The 18,293-nt window shown below is 39.1% G+C and overlaps 1 protein-coding gene across 3 annotated transcripts in view; it reads right to left on the bottom strand.

Moving 5' to 3' along the window:
* Window positions 1–18,293, bottom strand: part of LOC124717381 — a 184,658-nt gene that overhangs the window by 96,088 nt on the left and 70,277 nt on the right. For all 3 annotated transcript variants that reach the window (XM_047244225.1, XM_047244227.1, XM_047244226.1), the window contains exons 5-6: window positions 8,833–8,955; window positions 7,015–7,130 (exon numbers count right to left, since the gene is read on the bottom strand). In XM_047244225.1, the coding sequence (XP_047100181.1) occupies window positions 7,015–7,130; window positions 8,833–8,955 (239 nt within the window). The remainder of the gene's footprint in view (window positions 1–7,014; window positions 7,131–8,832; window positions 8,956–18,293) is intronic.

Below are 18,293 nucleotides of genomic sequence, written 5' to 3'. Positions count from 1 at the left end.
GTGAGTCATCGCCACATTTGTTAACACAGGCAGATTTAAACGATTTAGAATGTGATCTAGGACTAAGTAAACAAAAGGCGCAGCTGCTTGGTTCAAGATTACAAGAGTATAATCTACTGCACCAAAGTACTAAAATCAGTGTGTTCAGGCACAGAGAACATGCCTTTATTTTTTATTTTTCAACTGACGAAGCACTGACATTTTGTAATGACATTGCTGGCCTGATGAAAGTGCTGAACTTCGCTTATATTTCACAGGAGTGGAGACTGTTCATAGTTGCATCGAAAACAAGTCTGAAGGGAGTTTTGCTCCATAACGGAAATAAAATACCCTCTGTTCCAGTAGCCTACGCTAGTTTGAAAAAAGAGAATTACGAATTCGTACAAAGGATGCTAAATTCATTAAAATACAATGAACACAAATGGAAAATATGTGCAGATGTCAAGGTAATTGCTATGGTACTGGGAATACAATAAGGCTACACAAAGTATGCCTGTTTTCTTTGCGAGTGGGATAGTCGAGACCGAAATTCTCACTACGAGAAAAAGAAATGGCCAAGGCGAAGATGGAAAGTTGGTGAAAAGAATGTACAACGTGAAAGTCTGCTAGCTCCTGAATATATACTACTTCCACCGCTTCACATCAAACTTGGCCTGATGAAACAATTCGTGAAGGCCATGGATCCAACAGGCTGTGGGTTTGAATATCTCGCTACCAAATTCCCCCGTCTTTCAGTTGCAAAAATAAAGGGAGGTGTATTTGTGGGCCCACAAATCAGGGAGCTGCAGAAAGATGCAAATTTTGAAGCATGTTTAACTGATAAAGAAAAAACCGCATGGGACTGTTTCAAGATGGTGTCGGAAAACTTCCTCGAAAGAAGAAGAGCTACTAACTACAAAGCAATGGTGAAGGATATGATCAAAGCATATCAGGATTTGGGGTGCAATATGTCTTTGAAGGCACATATGATGGACTCTCATCTGGACTACTTCACAGAGAGTTGTAGTGACGTATCGGATGAACATGGGGAAAGATTCCATAAAGACATTTCTACCATAGAAAGGCGCTATGAAGGGAAGTGGGTACCTTCTATGTTAGCAGATTATTGTTGGAATGTCATTCAAGAGAAGAAAGTTCACAATACAAGAGAAAAAAAGTGATGTGCATTACAAGGCAGTGGCTCATTGTTTGTCAATTTTCTGTAATTTCTCATGTCAAATAAATGCTCCAAAGTGTATACCAAAGGTTACTGTGATATATGTTAGATCCCACCCTCCATTAATGTGATGAACTTATAACATCATAAAGATGTGCATTTGTTTGTCGAATTTCACCTCACGTTTGCTGCACTATAACAGAAACTGAAAAGAGAAATAAAATTGTGATTACTCATAAACTATCCCTGACAGTAAAAAACCAAAAACAGTTTTCAATTCAGCACTCAAAATACAACTAGGATCACAATATTTTTATCAGAAATAGAAAAAAAGGTTTAAAAAAAAAAAAAAAGTGTTATTTGAAGTCTCCTGAGTGGGTGTGCCAAGTTTCCATCACTTCCAAAAGGTAGTGTAGATGCAAAACAGTTTCAAAATGGCGTCTGTAGGTGATGTACATTACAAGCAACGTACCATCATGCAATTTCTCACTACAGTTAGTCACTGGGCACAGAGAGTGAGGTCATCAGAAAATGGGGCTCAGCGGAGATCCACCATTTGCAGTGGTCGTGGAGACCATACACAGCTGTCGCATCTGACAGCCCTGACCTAGCCCCCTCGGACTTCCACTTGTTTGGGCCATTACAGGATGCCATTTGTAGAAGGCATTTTGGGGACAATGAGAAGGTGATTCGCACAGTGAAGCACTGGCTCCACCACCAGGACAAGAATTGTTACTGACAGGGCACACTGGCCCTTGTTTCACACTGGAGGGAGGCCACGGAATGGAATGGAGATTATGTGGAAAAACAGGGCGTGTAGATAAAACACCGCTCTTTCAGGTGTGTAATTCTCATTACATTCAGTAACGAATTTTTGAAGGGGGGAAGAAAAAAAAAAAAAAAAAAATTTTAAAAAAATGTGGTGCATTACTTTCTGGACAGCCCTCGTACATTTCGTGTAAGAAAGGAAGTGACCAGTAGAATGCAGGTGTAGGTCTCTAACAGGATTTTTCAGTCAGAAACTAATAGTTTCTTATCACTTGATTTTGTGGTAGTCAAGGTCTCAGTATCTCTGCCCAGGGTCTCTCCGCCGAATACATGACAACAGAGCTGAATAAATCGTCCCCAAACGTTTCAGAGGGACTCTCATATTTCTAATCTCAGAGAGAGAGGGGGAAAAAACCCTGCTATTTGGTAACATTAGTATCCCATAAGTTCCACTGTGCAATTAACTTGCAACTTCTCTGCAGTGGAATACATACTGCACCAAACATGTATGCTGCATTAAAATGGTGTGTTGGAACCAGATGTGAACCCAGATACTGTCCTTCTACAGGAAGTGCACTACGAATTATGCTAGCAACACACAACTAATTGACTGAGAGCTTCAGCTTGGATTGGTTCCTCTCCGTACTTTCTAAGCCACAAAGAGGTTACCCGACACTGCCACATAACTAACACCCTATGAGAAGGGACTGTATTGATCTCGACTGAATCGGAGCATAGGGAGGTAACTGAAACAAGTTTTTAATCTTCACTGAAACAGTTACTAACTTAAACTAGTGACGAGTCCACACAGGATGCTCAGATAACAAAACTGTTTGTGCTCTGCAGATAGGCTTATACAATTCCCTGTGTAATTTTCCACAAATGTTTCTCACACTATAGCAATTTGGGACCTAATGAATTACTTCTCTCCTTCCTGATTTCTAAAACTTTCCAACATTAAATTAATCATTTTTAAGAAATCAAATCACACAATCAAATTTTAAATTACACAAATATGAAAATTGGTATGTTACAATATTTCTCCACAGCAGTAAATTGTGTGTATCAAAATATCCTGTTACCTATAATAGGCTATTGGGGATGTAATGGCGCAGTACGAGACTGGTTTGATTCTCATTTAGAAAAAAATCATGCTAACGGTGTCTTGATGTCATTTGCACAAAGAATAATGAAATTGTGGTCAACAACATGGGACGAGGAGCCTTCTGCCCTTCCTGCTATGAACTATCATACTGTTTAGGGATGGGAGAAGAAATAAAGCACAACTAGAGAATACGTGATCTGAGGATTTCCCAGTTAAATATGCTGCTTTTATTATTTTCAGATATACTTCTGGATTCAATCATCTTAAAGCCACAATATTTCAGCAGACTGCCAATTCGTCATCATCTGGTGGTCCTGATGGAATTAAGTGTCTGAGGCAGGCTTGTAGCATTTATACCCTCAGCCCTCACTGGTTTGCACGTGGTCAGTCCTGGAGCCGAGTGTGGCTGTGATGGCAGCAAGTCTCACTAGCATTCTATCAGCCATCCTTTGGTGGAGCTGCGTATCTTGGCTACCACTGATAGATTTTGGGACTGCATTTTCAGGAGCTGTAAATCTGGGCTACCACTGATAAATTCTGGAACTGCATTTTCAAAGAAGCAATTTAAATTTGTGTGACAGGGACAATGGCTTCCAACTGAGCAAGGCTGGGAGCCAATACTAAGCTCATCAAAGCAAAACGTGACACACAGACACAAGACGCAACAGGGACGGTGGGTGGAGTGTTCCCTCCACCATCGTAGCCACATGTACACTACCATGGAGTATGGTGGGGCTGGCAAAGCCTGAACTTTGGACTGGTAGGTACAAATACTGCGAGCCCATCACAGTTTCATTACATCAGCATCACCTGATGATGGTGAAATGGTTGTGCACAGAAATATGTGGCCTTTCGAAGATTGGATTTGGCGGTACACTCAAGAATCGTGCAAGCAGCATTTATTGTAGAAAATACAAGTATTGTTATTAAACCAAAATAAGAAAATTGAAAAGTAGCATATTTTAAATATTACTTGTTGGCCTTACACCAATACATTTGCTTTTGATCTGAAAAACACAGGTTGTTAACAAAAGTTTGCCATCAGGAAACTTTAAACAGAATAAAAGGTTTTATGAATCTTGAGGCATGTACTCATAAAAACATAAATATATGAGGTCTGTCTAAAAAGTATTCGACCTTCGATTTTCCCATGCAAAATAGAGACGACAGTGCGGCGTCACTATACACAGTAAAGGAAGAGACCTTTTATGCGCATGCGTGAATTTTGTCCCCGCCTTCCACCGCGTCAGTCGCTGCCTGTTGGTCGCTGAGTGATGTGCTACACAACATGTTCGTTGGATTATCAATTCTCTCAAGATGACTGAACGTGTTGAGCAAAGATACTGCATCAAATTTTGTCAAAAGCTTGGTGATTCTCAAAGCAAAACAATTCGTAAGATTCGGCAGGTGTCTGGAAAAGATGCAATAGGTGTAACACAAATTAAGGAGTAGTTCAATCGATTCAAAAATGGCCGCACGTCAGCGGAGTGACTCGCGTTCTGACAGGCCCCAAACTGCTTGGAGTGCAGCAGTTGTTGAGAGAGTGCAAAATTTGGTGATGGCAGATCGTCATTTGACAGTGCAGGAGATTGCCCAAGAGGTTATAATGAGTAAAGATTCTACACATGCAATTTTGCATGATGATTTGAACATGCACAGAGTGGCTGCGATATTCGTGCCCAAGTTGTTGTCGTGGGAACAAAAACACATCTGTTTTGGCATTGCACAAGACCTTCTGGACACCACCAACAGTGGTCCTGGGTTTCCGAACACCGTGATAACTGGAGATGAGTCATGGGTGTACAGGTACAACACAGAAACAGAAAGAGTGTCTTTTTGAGAGTAGAGAAGAGGTAATGTGGAACATGACAACAGAGCTGAACACCATTACAAAAGAAGACTTCCAGAGGTGTTTCCAGCAGTGGAAGGATCAGTGGGTTAAGTGTGAGCAAGAACAAGGGGGCTACTTTGAAAGGGATTAGGGTCCCAACCCCGTCAGGTATTCGAAATATTTTCTCTGGCCAAATTTTGAATACTTTTTAGACAAGCCTTGTATATTTGTAAGTGAATTGCATCAAAACAAAAATTCAGTTGTTAAAACTATGAAATTTAAAACAGAGAGAACACCCTGCCAATACTTATCTTCAGGAAATGAAATTCTAAGTACTGTTGACAAAAGTAGGAAAAAACTCCCCTAACCTTTCATAAACTTGTCAATTGTTTTGGCTGTGTAGACGCAAACAAATACACAAAAGTAAGGCAACGAATGGCCACACTGTGAAAGAAGAGAAAATATTTGCCAGTATCCCATACCTGGGCCATATATATTGTAACAGTTGCATTGTCAACTAATAATAAGTTAGGAACTTACTCGCCCATAACATAAAGTCAAATACACAAACATACAACAACAGCGGAATGCACAAAGTATCATGCCCCAGGTGTTCTGCCTACTATGTAGGGGAAACAGGCAGAAACTTCAGAACTCATTTTCAAGAACAGGCTCAACCACTTGGAAAAATCAGTCATTGCATAACACATTAGAAATGGAACATGTCATCAACAGTCTAGAAAACAATCTGGTAGTACTACATAATGAAACCAAGACCCTACATCTGTTAGAACAACTGGAAATATACCTGCACAAAATCAAAAAACCGGGACCTATGTTAAATGAACAAACATATTTCGCAAGTCAAAGTTATTTCAGTAATTTTAAAGACCTATTCTAAAATCATTTCCTGCGTATATCAATTGTTTAATAAGTGTATCTTTAGCACTACGAATAAATTCATCTTTGACCACACCATGTACAATAACATCTGTGAAGTGTTTACAGAGATGTGTATGCAAACGTGCCTCTTGAATGAAGTGACATGTGTGAAAACGATGGAGAAAAAATATTTGCTGTGTTAAACATTAAAAATGCTTTTCTTTGATTATGTGGTAAGTTTACACTGTTTGTCTTTTCCACTATTTCACACATATTTTCTGCATTTGAGTTATGAAATTCATAACCTAACATCAAACCTTTTTGCGACAGGAGTATGCATTTGACCTCATTCAAGAGGAAAAAAAATAAAGCATGTATTAGGACAAGTTACACTTGATGATGGACCCAGAGGGTCCAAAGTGCACAGTGTACTATTTTTTTTTTTTTTAAATATTGTGACTGGCAGTGTTTTTTAATTCATACCTCCAGTGTATTGAATAAAGTCACGTTTGAAACTGCAAAATATGGATAAAATTAAATTAACAATTGTAAATTACTCAGTATTTAAATGGGATTGCACGCTATCCCATTTATGACATGCAGTCTCAAATAACTAAGTTTGCTAAAGAAACGATAGATAACTATTCACTACTTACAGGCATCACTGGGTTGCAGACACACAATGAAAAGGACACTTGAAACATTTAAGTTTCAGACAAAGTTCCTCCTCAGATGTCTCTCACACACACACACACACACACACACACACAAACAAACACAAACAAACTCATACATATGGCTACTGTCTCTAGCCACTTCAGGTGGGCCTGAGAAGCCGGAGACAGCATTCGCGCGCGCGGGTGTGTGTGTGTGTGTGTGTGTGTGTGTGTGTGTGTGTGTGTGTGTGTGTGTGGGGGGGGGGGGGGGGGGCAGGGGGGGGGGGGCACGCGTGCAATTTGTTGTTGGGGGTGTTGGTGTTGGTTGGTGTTTTGTAAATATTTGCAGTCAGACCTTAAGAGGCTGGAGACAGCAGCCAGGAGTGTGAGAGTAGTAGTTGTTGCTGTTGTGTCAATCTGTGAGAGTTCTACTTCTGAGGAAGGACTTTGTCCAAAAGCTTAAATATTTCTAGTACTCTCTTCATTCTGTCTGTGTGTGACCCAACGCGTCCTCTGTGGTGAGTAGCAACCTATCCTTTCCAGATTATTGTTATTCCATCCAGGACTTTCAATTGCACAATTTCACTACATGTTAACACAAAGCATTGTAATTTACCTTGGGTGTTACTGACGTACGTCTTGCATCCCTGATCACTTCTTTATCTGGATCATTTATTCCAAGAGGCTCTTTAGTAAAAGTGAAGTTGTCCAGAGTTAAATCAGTGCCTTCAACTGCAACAGAAATTAAAGATTTAATGAAACCTACAGGAAGTGTTGACCACTTCAAATATTTATTTGGTATGTAAGTGTTTCCTGCTGAAGTTAAATCTGTATGATGGTATTCCTTTCATATTTAGTTACACATAAACACAATCAGTACCTCATTAGCATGACCTGATTGCCTTAAGCGGTGTATAATCCAACATATTTCTTGCACTGGATTTTTATTAAGTGCAATAGCAACCAGTATTGCAGAGCATTAATACAACAAACAACAAAATGTGGAGAATAATTGAAACTGAACTCAACATTTTTCATCAAGCATTTTAGGAAGTGTAAGGCAGTAAGTAATTTGTTTTCATTACTGGAGAAAGTTGCTCAGTATTAATGTGAAATGTTTAGGGGTCAACATTGACATATCAATTATGCTGTTCAATTCAGAATGCACCGCCTTGCCTGTGGTGCCCACCCACAAGAAAATGGTTTAGACGATGTATGGTGATACTGTTCAGAAAAACAAAACAGTGAAAACTGCTGCATTTGATAAAATGCAGCAGTTTTGAAACAGGGGTGACAAAAGCTCCATATTTTCAAATGGTTCAAATGGCTCTGAGCACTATGGGACTTAACATCTGAGATCATCAGTCCCGTAGAACTTTGAACTACTTAAACCTAACTAACCTAAGGACATCACACACATCCATGCCTGAGGCAGGATTCGAACCTGCGACCGTAGTGGTCGCGCAGTTCCAGACTGAAGCGCCTAGAACCGCTCGGCCACACTGGCCGGCCCATATTTTCAATGGTAAACCACATTCCATTAAAAAAACCATGCGAAAGAACAGCACTCACAGACCAAGAAAGAGTTTGGAACAAGCAGCAATAAAAGAATAGTTACGTTAGTTGCAAAAATTTTCAGATTTTTTTTGTTTTGATCTCAAGAGGAAATCAATAATCCTATGGAACATTGTGAGGGACAGTAAAAAAGAGCACACCAATCAGAATAATAATCAAAAGAGAGTAAAAGTGAAATTCATGCTGTAATGTATAGGATCACATTATTATTTTTTTAACGGTTTCCATTTTTATTGTGCACCAGTACCAAATGGGGTATTTTTTTCAGTCAAAGTAGACTCAACAAATTATTCTAGTTCCAGATATACTCCCAGACAAATCTGAAGAAAATCACAAAATGGCATACCATAACAAACGATAATATTTTGATCTTGAGCCATAACTAGTAACTACAGATTTTTCCCTTATAAATTATTTTTGAAAAATTAAAATACTCCAAGGATGCTGCAACCATACTGAAACATGTTCAGCATACAGCATAGATATTAATAGCTGTATTTTGTGACAGTGGACCTCTAAAAATAATTTTTTTTCCATATCCAAGCATTATACTTAATTTTTCCTTTATTACAGCATTCTTTCCAAGCTTCATGAATGTCTTTCATATTGTTTTGAGCTGCAAAGAGATTCTACATAAAGAGGGAGGATGAGTGGGTTATTAACTTTTTTGCTTTACTGTCTGCACCACATTATTTTTGAAAGTGTAGCAATCTGAAGAACAATGAACATTACGGAGTTTGTTCCGTCCTATTGTTTTTCACTTGTTGTCTTGGTTACAGCAACATTTTGTAAGAAATGCTGATGAGATTGGTGAGTAGTAAGGAACACTAGTTTAAAAACCCATGAAAGAATTACTTACGATTCTCCATCATCTCCCTGGTAGAACGCACTTTCTTCCCAGATGGGGTAAAATAATAGACATCTGCTAGTCCTTTTGTGGAACTACCACCAGCACTTCGGAACACGATCTCGCGCTTCCAACCTTTAAAGAAACATAAAAGAATCCAATAAGCATTTGGGCAATTACAGGTATCCTCATAAATCAGGTGGATATGTGAAACATACAAAGAATTGTTCCTGATAATTTTACAGTAACGCTGTCGATGACAGAGTATCAGCATGTGACATATATGGGCAATAAAATCAACAAATTTAAACAATACGGCATATTTGATGTCCTGCACACCATATTCTGAGGCATCAAGGGATCACCAATTTAGCATTGGAGGGCAGCGTGGAGCATAAAAATCGTAGAGGGAGACCAAGAGATGAATACACCAAGCAGATTCAGAAGGATGTAGGTTGCAGTAGGTACTGGGAGATGAAGAAGCTTGCACAGGATAGAGTAGCATGGAGAGCTGCATCAAACCAGTCTCAAGACTGAAGACCACAACAACAACACACCCAGTTAAGTTTCGAGAAAAAAAATTAACTTTTTTTTTTTTGCCAAACAATATGAAATGCAGAACTAAGGTGCATAAATTTGTATCTTGTCTGATTTCACAACATAGTCAAATGGTTCGAATTTTAAGATTTTGGGGAAAAAAGTTTTGCAATTTACTGTGAGTACAGAAAAAAGTGATAAATTGTACCGACAAGATGTGACTGTTTCTGCTGCTTAAAATTACTGTACATAAATCAGCAAAAGCCCAAAGATATCATTCGTGCAAACTACAAAGCTGTTAGTCTTTGATGACATGTAACATTTTAAAATAACTGAAGTCACAAAGCCTTTACTGAACACTCCTTATCTTTTAGTTCATATTTACGGACTCATTTATTACAATTATGTGCACCATTATGTGTATCAGTGCATCTGTATGATCTGTTCAATTTCTGTCATGTGAGACACTTAAGAATCTCCTGCTTTTTATGTCACATTTTCCTCCTTGAAGCTTACTAAGTGCCCCTCCTATGATGGATCTGCAAGATGTATAATTTTCTTCCGGATTTGTCCATACCAAATCTAATGAGGGAGGTTGTAAATGTTTTCTTATATTTTTTCGTCAGAATATTTTTTGTGAATTGTAATTTGCCTTATTTTGTGCTAATTTGCTTATATGTTCGAGTGACAGCATATTGATTAACATTAGTAGATGTGACGAATAATATCAAAGAGACTGGTTACAAGTGGAAGCTTGTGTGTTGTGTGAAATGTCTTTGACGCTGGAGTCGTCTTTGACTGTAGTCAGTCGGCAGTGAACACTCGGTGTGTGATGGTGGAACAATGTACAGGTCCTCGTTACAATAATTTGCAAGTGACCAGCAAAAATGAGTTATTCTACTACTTTTTTTATATAAACACCAAGAAGGAAGCACATTCGGAAAAATGGTATTTGAAGCACCAAAAATGAGGCAAACGCATTGAACCAGGACATTTCCGCAGTTGACGAAACAGCATTATGGAATAATATTTTCACCAGACGACTGAAGCCAACACAAAAAAGTCAAATATCATCTTATAAACATCCACGGAAAAGTGAATACTGCCACGAAATGTGCTAAATTCAAGTATATAAAAATAGTGAGCATATTTCACTCCCCACCCCCACTCTTTCATGATATATTTTTTCTTGGTTCCATTGTTCACAACTTTATCATAAACCACGAAAGAGTGTACTGGTATTACAATGTATTCTTTTGGTGTGATATGAAACTGCTTGTTGCTTGCAAACACACCAGCCGACGAAAGGATCAAATCCGGTAAATTTCTGAACGTATTAATTCCTATTCTTTCTGTACGCTGAGCGAGTATCGGTATGCGAGCAACAGCACGAGTATCTAATATGTTCCAAAATGCCAAGCACACAAATGGCATTTTCTATTCCTCGTACCTCGGGTTCTATTGATGATAAAAAGATAGGATCAAACGTTTTGGATAGCGTTTGGTCTAAGGGCCATTTGTATCCCCAACAGAAGGATCACCTTAGTGTCACATCCAATAATACAGGGTTAAATTATGAATTTTACACACTTCCTCCTGCTTAGGCAAATGCACCATGAGATTCCTATGACAGCTATGCATAGCAAATGGCTCTAATTTTTACAATGTATTCCTAAGATCTCAACCTTGAAAAATTTCTTGATTTCTTAATCTGTTTCCAAGATAAAGAGGTTCAAAGTACGCCTACTTATACACGTAAAATCTGGCAAGAGGCAAAATCTAAATAAGAAATAACTACACTAAACTGCTCAAATTTTAATGGTATATTCTCTAGACATTTATATAGAAGAGCCATCTCCCCATACCAAGGTTCACAGTTATACTACTTGCACACACACACAAAAAAAAAAATCTGGTGTAACTTATAAAGTGACGCAGCATGGAGAAATATGCTGCTAAGTGTCTCCATTATCATCTGAGAACCCCATGTTGTAGCACTGAAGCACACGCAAAAAAAATTTTTTTTTGCACGTAAAATCCAGTCTGTAAAAATAGTTTTGTGATATTTAAATTTCACATAGGTAAATTGTTTAAATTTTACTGACCAATATATTTCTTTTCTTATGAGTTACATGCAAAGCTGCAGAAGTGAAAAGATGGAAACCACCAGAAAAATTCTCCCGTCAGAGCTCCAAAAATGTGAATTCCTGATTAATTAAAGGCCTGACTGAAAATTATGGTATCAGCTGACTCATTCTACCTTCCTCAGCACTTTTAAAAATTTTAGCATGCAAACATATTCAATTTTTTTTTATGCTGAGAGAGAAGACTGTGGCAGTGGCAAAGAGACAGAAAAGTAATAAATACTGATAGATAGTAGACAGCAGTTGTGTTACAGAAACAATGAAAGTGTGAGGGAAAGAGAACACAGTGTCAGTGGAACACTGTTGACATTGACAGAACAGTGCTAAGAAAAGAGTGAAGGAGACACTGACGGAGAGAGAAAGAGAGAGAGAGAGAGAGAGAGAGAGAGAGAGAGAGAGAGAGAGAGAGGGGGGGGGGGGGGGGGGGAGACTGTAGTAGTAGGACAGAGTGAAAGAGACTGTGGTTGACACAGGAGATGAAGACAGAGAGACACAAAGAGATAATGACAATGAGTTGGGCCAAATGAATGAGTGAGAAAGAGCAACTGGGAGTAGATGGGTATGAGCAATGCGAGTGGATTACAGTCGGGGAGCATGTGGGAGTTCAAGGTGAGTTGCATGTTAAAAAACAGGCAAAAATGTTTGTATGCTAAAAATTTTGCAAAATTTTTTAAAGCTGCTGAGGACGATACAATGATGCAGCTGGTAACCCTCCACATTTTATGTCAGAGCCTTTTAAATAAACAGCAAAATATTCACATTTTTTATGCTCCGGAAGAAGCATTTCCCTGCTGATACTAAGAATGCCATGAAAAACACAAAAATCTAGGCCACTGGGTGATATCAGGTGTGTAATAAATGTGTATGCTTAATGATGACAAGTGTCTTGGGAAATTTTGCATTTATACACACTCCTCACATTACCATACAGTGCGCGGCGGAGGATACCATGTGCCATTCCGCTTACTGTACCAGCCGCAAATGCAGCAAGGGAAAAAAAACTGTCTATGTGCCTCCTGATTTCTCGTCTTCATGGTCCTTACTCACGAGTACCTATTTTGAAGGTCAGCACATACAAGGTGTGATTGGAAAGTTTTAAGAATGGGCTTGTAATTATATAATGGTGACACTTACATGCTACTGTGATGCATCTCCTTCAAAATAGTGTGTTCAACCTACTCCGACTGTGCACCCACTTCTGGAAACATTCCTTGAAGTTTTTTCCGTGAAGAGTGTTAAGGACGCTCTCCCTATTTGTCTGGATGTCTTCAATCGAGTCAAATCGGTTCCCTTTCAGTGAAAATTTCAGTTTAGGAAACAGGTAGAAGGTCGCAGGAACCAAATCAGGGGAATATGGTGGTTGTGGAAGCACAAGAATTTTGAATTTGGTCAAAAATTCAACGATGGAGAAGGCGCGATGAGCTGGAGCACTGTCATGGTGTAGCACCCAAATCCTGTCTTTCCACAATGCAGGCCTTTTCTTCCGCACCTTTTCGCACAAACGCTCAAGGGCCATTTTTAGCATTCCTGGTTAATTGTCTGTCCTCCAGCGGTAAATTCATGATGCACAATACTGGTAGAATCGCAAAAAATCACCAACATTGTCTTCACTTTCGACAGACTTTGCCATGCTTTTGTAGGTCGTGGTGAACATGGAGTCTTCCACTCTGGTTTCAGTATCATATCCATATACTCATGATTTGTCACCTGTAATTACCCTATTTAACAAATCTGGGTCTTTTTAGTCTGATTAATCATTTCTTGGCACACTTCAAATCGGTATTGTCTCAGGTCATTTGAAAACACTTTTGGAATGAATTTTGTGAACACTCAACGTATGTTCAGATCTTCAGTTAAAATTGCCTGAACTACATAGAAACTTAAATTAAGTTCATCAGCCATCTCTCTAATTGTAAGTTAAGGACTGTCGCGAACTTCCACAACATTTTCATTCGTTTTTGAGGTGGAAGGATGACTGGACCATGGTTCATCTTGAAATGATTTGTGACCATTTTTAAATCTGTTAAACCAGACAAAAACATCTGACTGGCTCCTACAATGATCTCAAAAAGATGTTTTTAATAGTCCGTAAGTCTCAGAAGTCTCCCGGTTTTAAAACAAAATTTTACACAAACTTGTTGCTCCATTTCTACGTCCATTTTCACGCAGACAGAATCCGGCAACAAGCTCTAACAGACGGGCACTCAACCAGCTGCCACAATCAACTGAATAAAGGGAATGCAGTTTCCTGTCAGAGGGCATTCAAGGACAAGGCAATGACTCACTCCCCACCCTCCGTGTACCTGCCCACCAAACCAGTAAGCAGTAGCGGATCCATTCTTAAAACTTTCGAATCACACCTCGTATTAATCAATTACTAATTCTGGCGTCGAGTGTCACTGAACAATGACCTGACTTGGTAGGCAATCTGCGTTACTCTCACGCACACAAACATTTGGAATTCTGCAGTATTCTGTGGGCAGAACAACGCAGTAACCAATGTTGTCCTATGACTGCTTGACAATTTAGCAGGTAAGGGTCACAATGTTCACTGACCAGTACTACACCAGTGTTTCACTAGCAACAGCTTTTGGAGCAAAAAGCATTGGTCTCATTGGCACTATCACCAAGAACAGAAGCGGAATGCCATCTGATCTGCATGCTACATCACTTCAGCAGAATCAAATGATTTTCCACCTGAGGAAGACATTGAATCCTTATTATGTTAAGACAAAAAGAGGTGTTTCCATAATAAGCACAAGGCACGGGGGAGACACGATTTCCTATATTGACAGGAGAGGGGTGGGGGTGGGGGGTGGGAAATGAAACTAGCAGCCAACCTTGATTAGAATAAGAACAAGTTTGGTGTTGATCTAAGCGACCAGATAATATCATACAGAATTTTTGACCATTGCTCTGTGAAGTGGTGGAGAAAACTTGTCACTTTCGTATTTCTCAAGGCTATTCCCAAAGCCTGTATACTGTATATACGGGTCATGAAAAAAGAATATTAGTGCCAGCCAGTTTATTATTGCTGTTTATAAAGACCTTCACATGGCATGCAGTACTGATCCCCAACCTTCCCCAAGTTATGCTAGTATTTCACGACTAACTGGAAATCTTTTCCTGGAGAAAATACCAATACCACCAGGAAAAAAGAAAGCACAGAAAACTATCAGTGTGTGCTCAGAAAGGGGCATGAAAGAAGATGGCACAGCCAAGTGAAAAGATATATCTTTTCGGTGCTGTGTATGTAAAGTGGGGTTTTCCACGCAACCACGCTCCCAGCTCTACCGCAAAAAGCAAGACTACCTGGCATTCTCCTTTATCTACTTTTCAGTTTCTCTGTATATAAAAATTAAATCATCATTTTATTAATGTGCTGTGAAGGAAACGGTGCAATAATTTTTTTTAATCCTGAAAATGGCATCTTTCTTCTTACCAGGTGTTGATGACAGATTCGTGAGAACAAAAATATAGCTAACATTTTCTTAAACAGAAGTTAATAAACTTTTTTTTTTTCAAACTATAGAAAATAGTTTCAGGTCTGCAAATTAGCTTGGACCTGAAAGTCGGAAGTACTGGGAAAACGCCCAGCAGTAGGGCAAGGAGACTGGGATAAGAGGCTGGCACAGGGTAGGTGGATTTAAATAAGTGACTGGCACTCTAAGTGCTAACATCAAGTTCTTTCTCTGGATATCTAACAGCTGATTGCAAATGGCACCTGTAAAGTGTGGTCAAAGTAACCCTGCATGGGTATGCTGTTAAATACAAGGGATATCTTCCTTTAAGCAATAGTTACAGGGTTAATATTTTCCTCGAGATTCTGACACAATGAAGGTGGCCTGCTCACATTCTTCAAAATGTGCTCTAATTAAGTCTTTGAGAAAATGTCTGACACACAAATAGCAATACTGTTCATCATAAAGGCATCAAATAAGGTTTTCACCAAGACACGGACCAGATCAGTCAAAAGAATCCATTTTACATTCTTTGACCACAAATTTCTAACTGTTGCTGATGTATGGGGAACATGCTAGTGTCTTAAATGTTTTGTGAAAACACGAGTGTTCATTTCACTAACAAAAGTAACTGTACGATAACTTAAGCCCCTTTTACATGATTGACTTCCTTGTCTCCAATGACTACTCGAGTCCGCGTGTCTACTGCAAGTCCTTTGATGTTTCATTCCCGTACTGATCTTGTCTGTTTTGAGTAGTCTTCTTCATTTACACGCCGGTACCAAAATTACTGGTGTTATGAGAGCTGTCTGATGTGCAGTTTGCCATCTGAATGGTGAAAGTGAGATTACGAGGGACTATCCCTTTTACGGAAAAATCGAAATACAGTAACGGAATGAAAACAAGTAATGACAACAGGGTTTCTTAATGACCAACACAGAATTCGTAGTTGAAGTCCTTGTCAAAGGTCATGCGGTAAATTTTTCACACTCCTGAGAACTGAAAGAACAGGGAAAGTGTCAGCCAAACATTGTGTACACTTATTTGCTCAAGAAAATATATATTTGCAAACACATCAGACAACGAGTAAAAAGTGCATTTTTGCTTTATCTTTCCTATTGCTTTAATTCCAAGTGTCAAATAACAACAAAAATTATTTTTCTAATCCAATGGCCCTCATTTTCTCACTGTTCAAATAATTTATCTATTTACGTTATTATTTACACACAGTGTAGGTTTTTTTTCTCTGTAAAGCGCAAACACTTTTGCTTTCAGATACTTCGTCTCACTTGTAGGAGAACACTAGTAGGACAAAATACAAGGCCTTTGTCAGCTTTTCAACGTATCATGAAAACAAAGCAAGCAACATAATAAAAGATTAAGAAGACATGAAAGCATAAAATCCCTTTCTGAAATAGGCGTAAGCTTGACCAGAATATGAGCAGACACCGCCATAGTCCCTTGTCTCTACACATCCAGCATTCTCAGACATTTAGAACTCAACACTCAACACAATCTATAGATCACTGACATTGCACACACACTCGTGTCATAATTGATTGCTGATTTACACAAAAAAGCTGGGATTGTAACATACACACCTGAGGGACTACTTTGACGATAACAGAGGACATTAGGGCATAATTATAGTTTCCCGATTTTTTACAATAAAATTCTTGGATATTTTGGGTAGCACCTCATAGTTGGAGAGGCAACAGTGTGGATGATTCAATGATCTGGCCTTTGTAACAAAGCCAACACGGCCTTAGTGTGTTGGCACTACAAACAGATGAAAAGCAAAGGGAAACTACAGACACTTTTTTTTCTCTCTGAGTGTATGCAGCTCTTTTGTATGGCTTAATAATGACAGCAACCTCTTAAGTAAACTATCCCAGAGGTAAAACTGCTCTCTATTTGGACCTCCGGACAGGGATTTAGGAGGAGGAAGGGAAATTAAATCAATAGATATAGTGGGAATATACAAACTCGATTGAGGTCTGCAGGAGCAGATCTAACAATGAATACCAAAATAAAATGCAGGAAGTTAGTTACTGTATACAGCACAGTGAATGAATTATTGTACCCAAGATAGACACGAAGCCAACCCCCAGCACAGTCATATAAGTTTATATGCCAACTACCTCCACAAATGATGGAGAGACTGGAAAAACGGATGACGAGACTTTGGAAATTATTCAGATAGGTAAAGGAGATGAAAATTTAATTGTAATGGGGTACTGAAATTTGGAAAATTGGAAATTCGTGGTAAGTTCTATGGGACCAAATTGCTGAGGTCATCGGTCCCTCAGCTTACACACTACTTAAACTAACTTACACTATGGACAACACACACCCATGCCCGAGGGAGGACTTGAACCTCCGACGGGGGGAGGGGCTGCGGAGCTGCACAAACCATGGCAAGGTGCCTCAGACCACACGGCTACCCTTCATGGCATGAAATTTTGTAGTGAGTAGGAAAAGGAAGAGGAGAAAAATACTATGGGATCATGGACTGGGAGAGAGAAATGAGAGGTGAACCATATAGTAGAATTCTACACACAGCGTAATTTAATCATTGCTAATATTTGGTTTAAAAATCATGGAAGAAGGTGGTTTACATAACAGAGACCTTGAGATACAGGAATGTTTCAAATCGATTATCTAGTGGTTCAAGCAGAGATTTCGAAACCTGCAACCATTTACAGTGGTAGATGTGAATTCTGATCAACAACTGGCTGAAACAGAGGAAAGGAATGCAATAAAAGACGAATGGGTAGCTCTGAGAAATGAAGTTAAGGTAGCACAAGCTTAGAGAGGTCAAGTAGAAATACTTGGATAACACAGGAGATATTGAACTGACAAAAGGACAAAATATAAAAGGGAATACAAAGGTCTAAAAAATGAGATTGACAGAAAGTACAAAATGGCTGAGAAAGAATGGCTAGAGAACAAATACAATGCTGTAGCAACATGCATACCTGTGGGGATATACAGGTCACCCACAGGAAAATTAGAGAGACCTCTGGAAGAAACAAAAGTACCTGCATGAGCATCAAGAACACAGATGGCAGGCCAGTACTAAGGAAAGAAAGTAAAACTGAAAAGTAGAAGGAAAATATAGGTCTACAGAAGGAAAACAAACTTGATAACAATTTTATAGAAATGGAACAGGAAATATATAAAGATGAGATGGGAGATACGACACTGAAAGAAGTATTCCATATAGCTCCAAAAGACAATGCCACTGGAGTAGGTAAAATTTTCCCAGAATTAATGAGCTCCTCAGGAGAAACAGCCACGACAAAATTATCCCGCCTGGTGTGTGCAAGGT

The sequence above is a fragment of the Schistocerca piceifrons genome, chromosome 9 (assembly GCF_021461385.2).
Source record: "Schistocerca piceifrons isolate TAMUIC-IGC-003096 chromosome 9, iqSchPice1.1, whole genome shotgun sequence".
Lineage (NCBI taxonomy): Eukaryota > Metazoa > Arthropoda > Insecta > Orthoptera > Acrididae > Schistocerca > Schistocerca piceifrons.
This window is presented reverse-complemented; position numbering and strand designations above follow the sequence as displayed.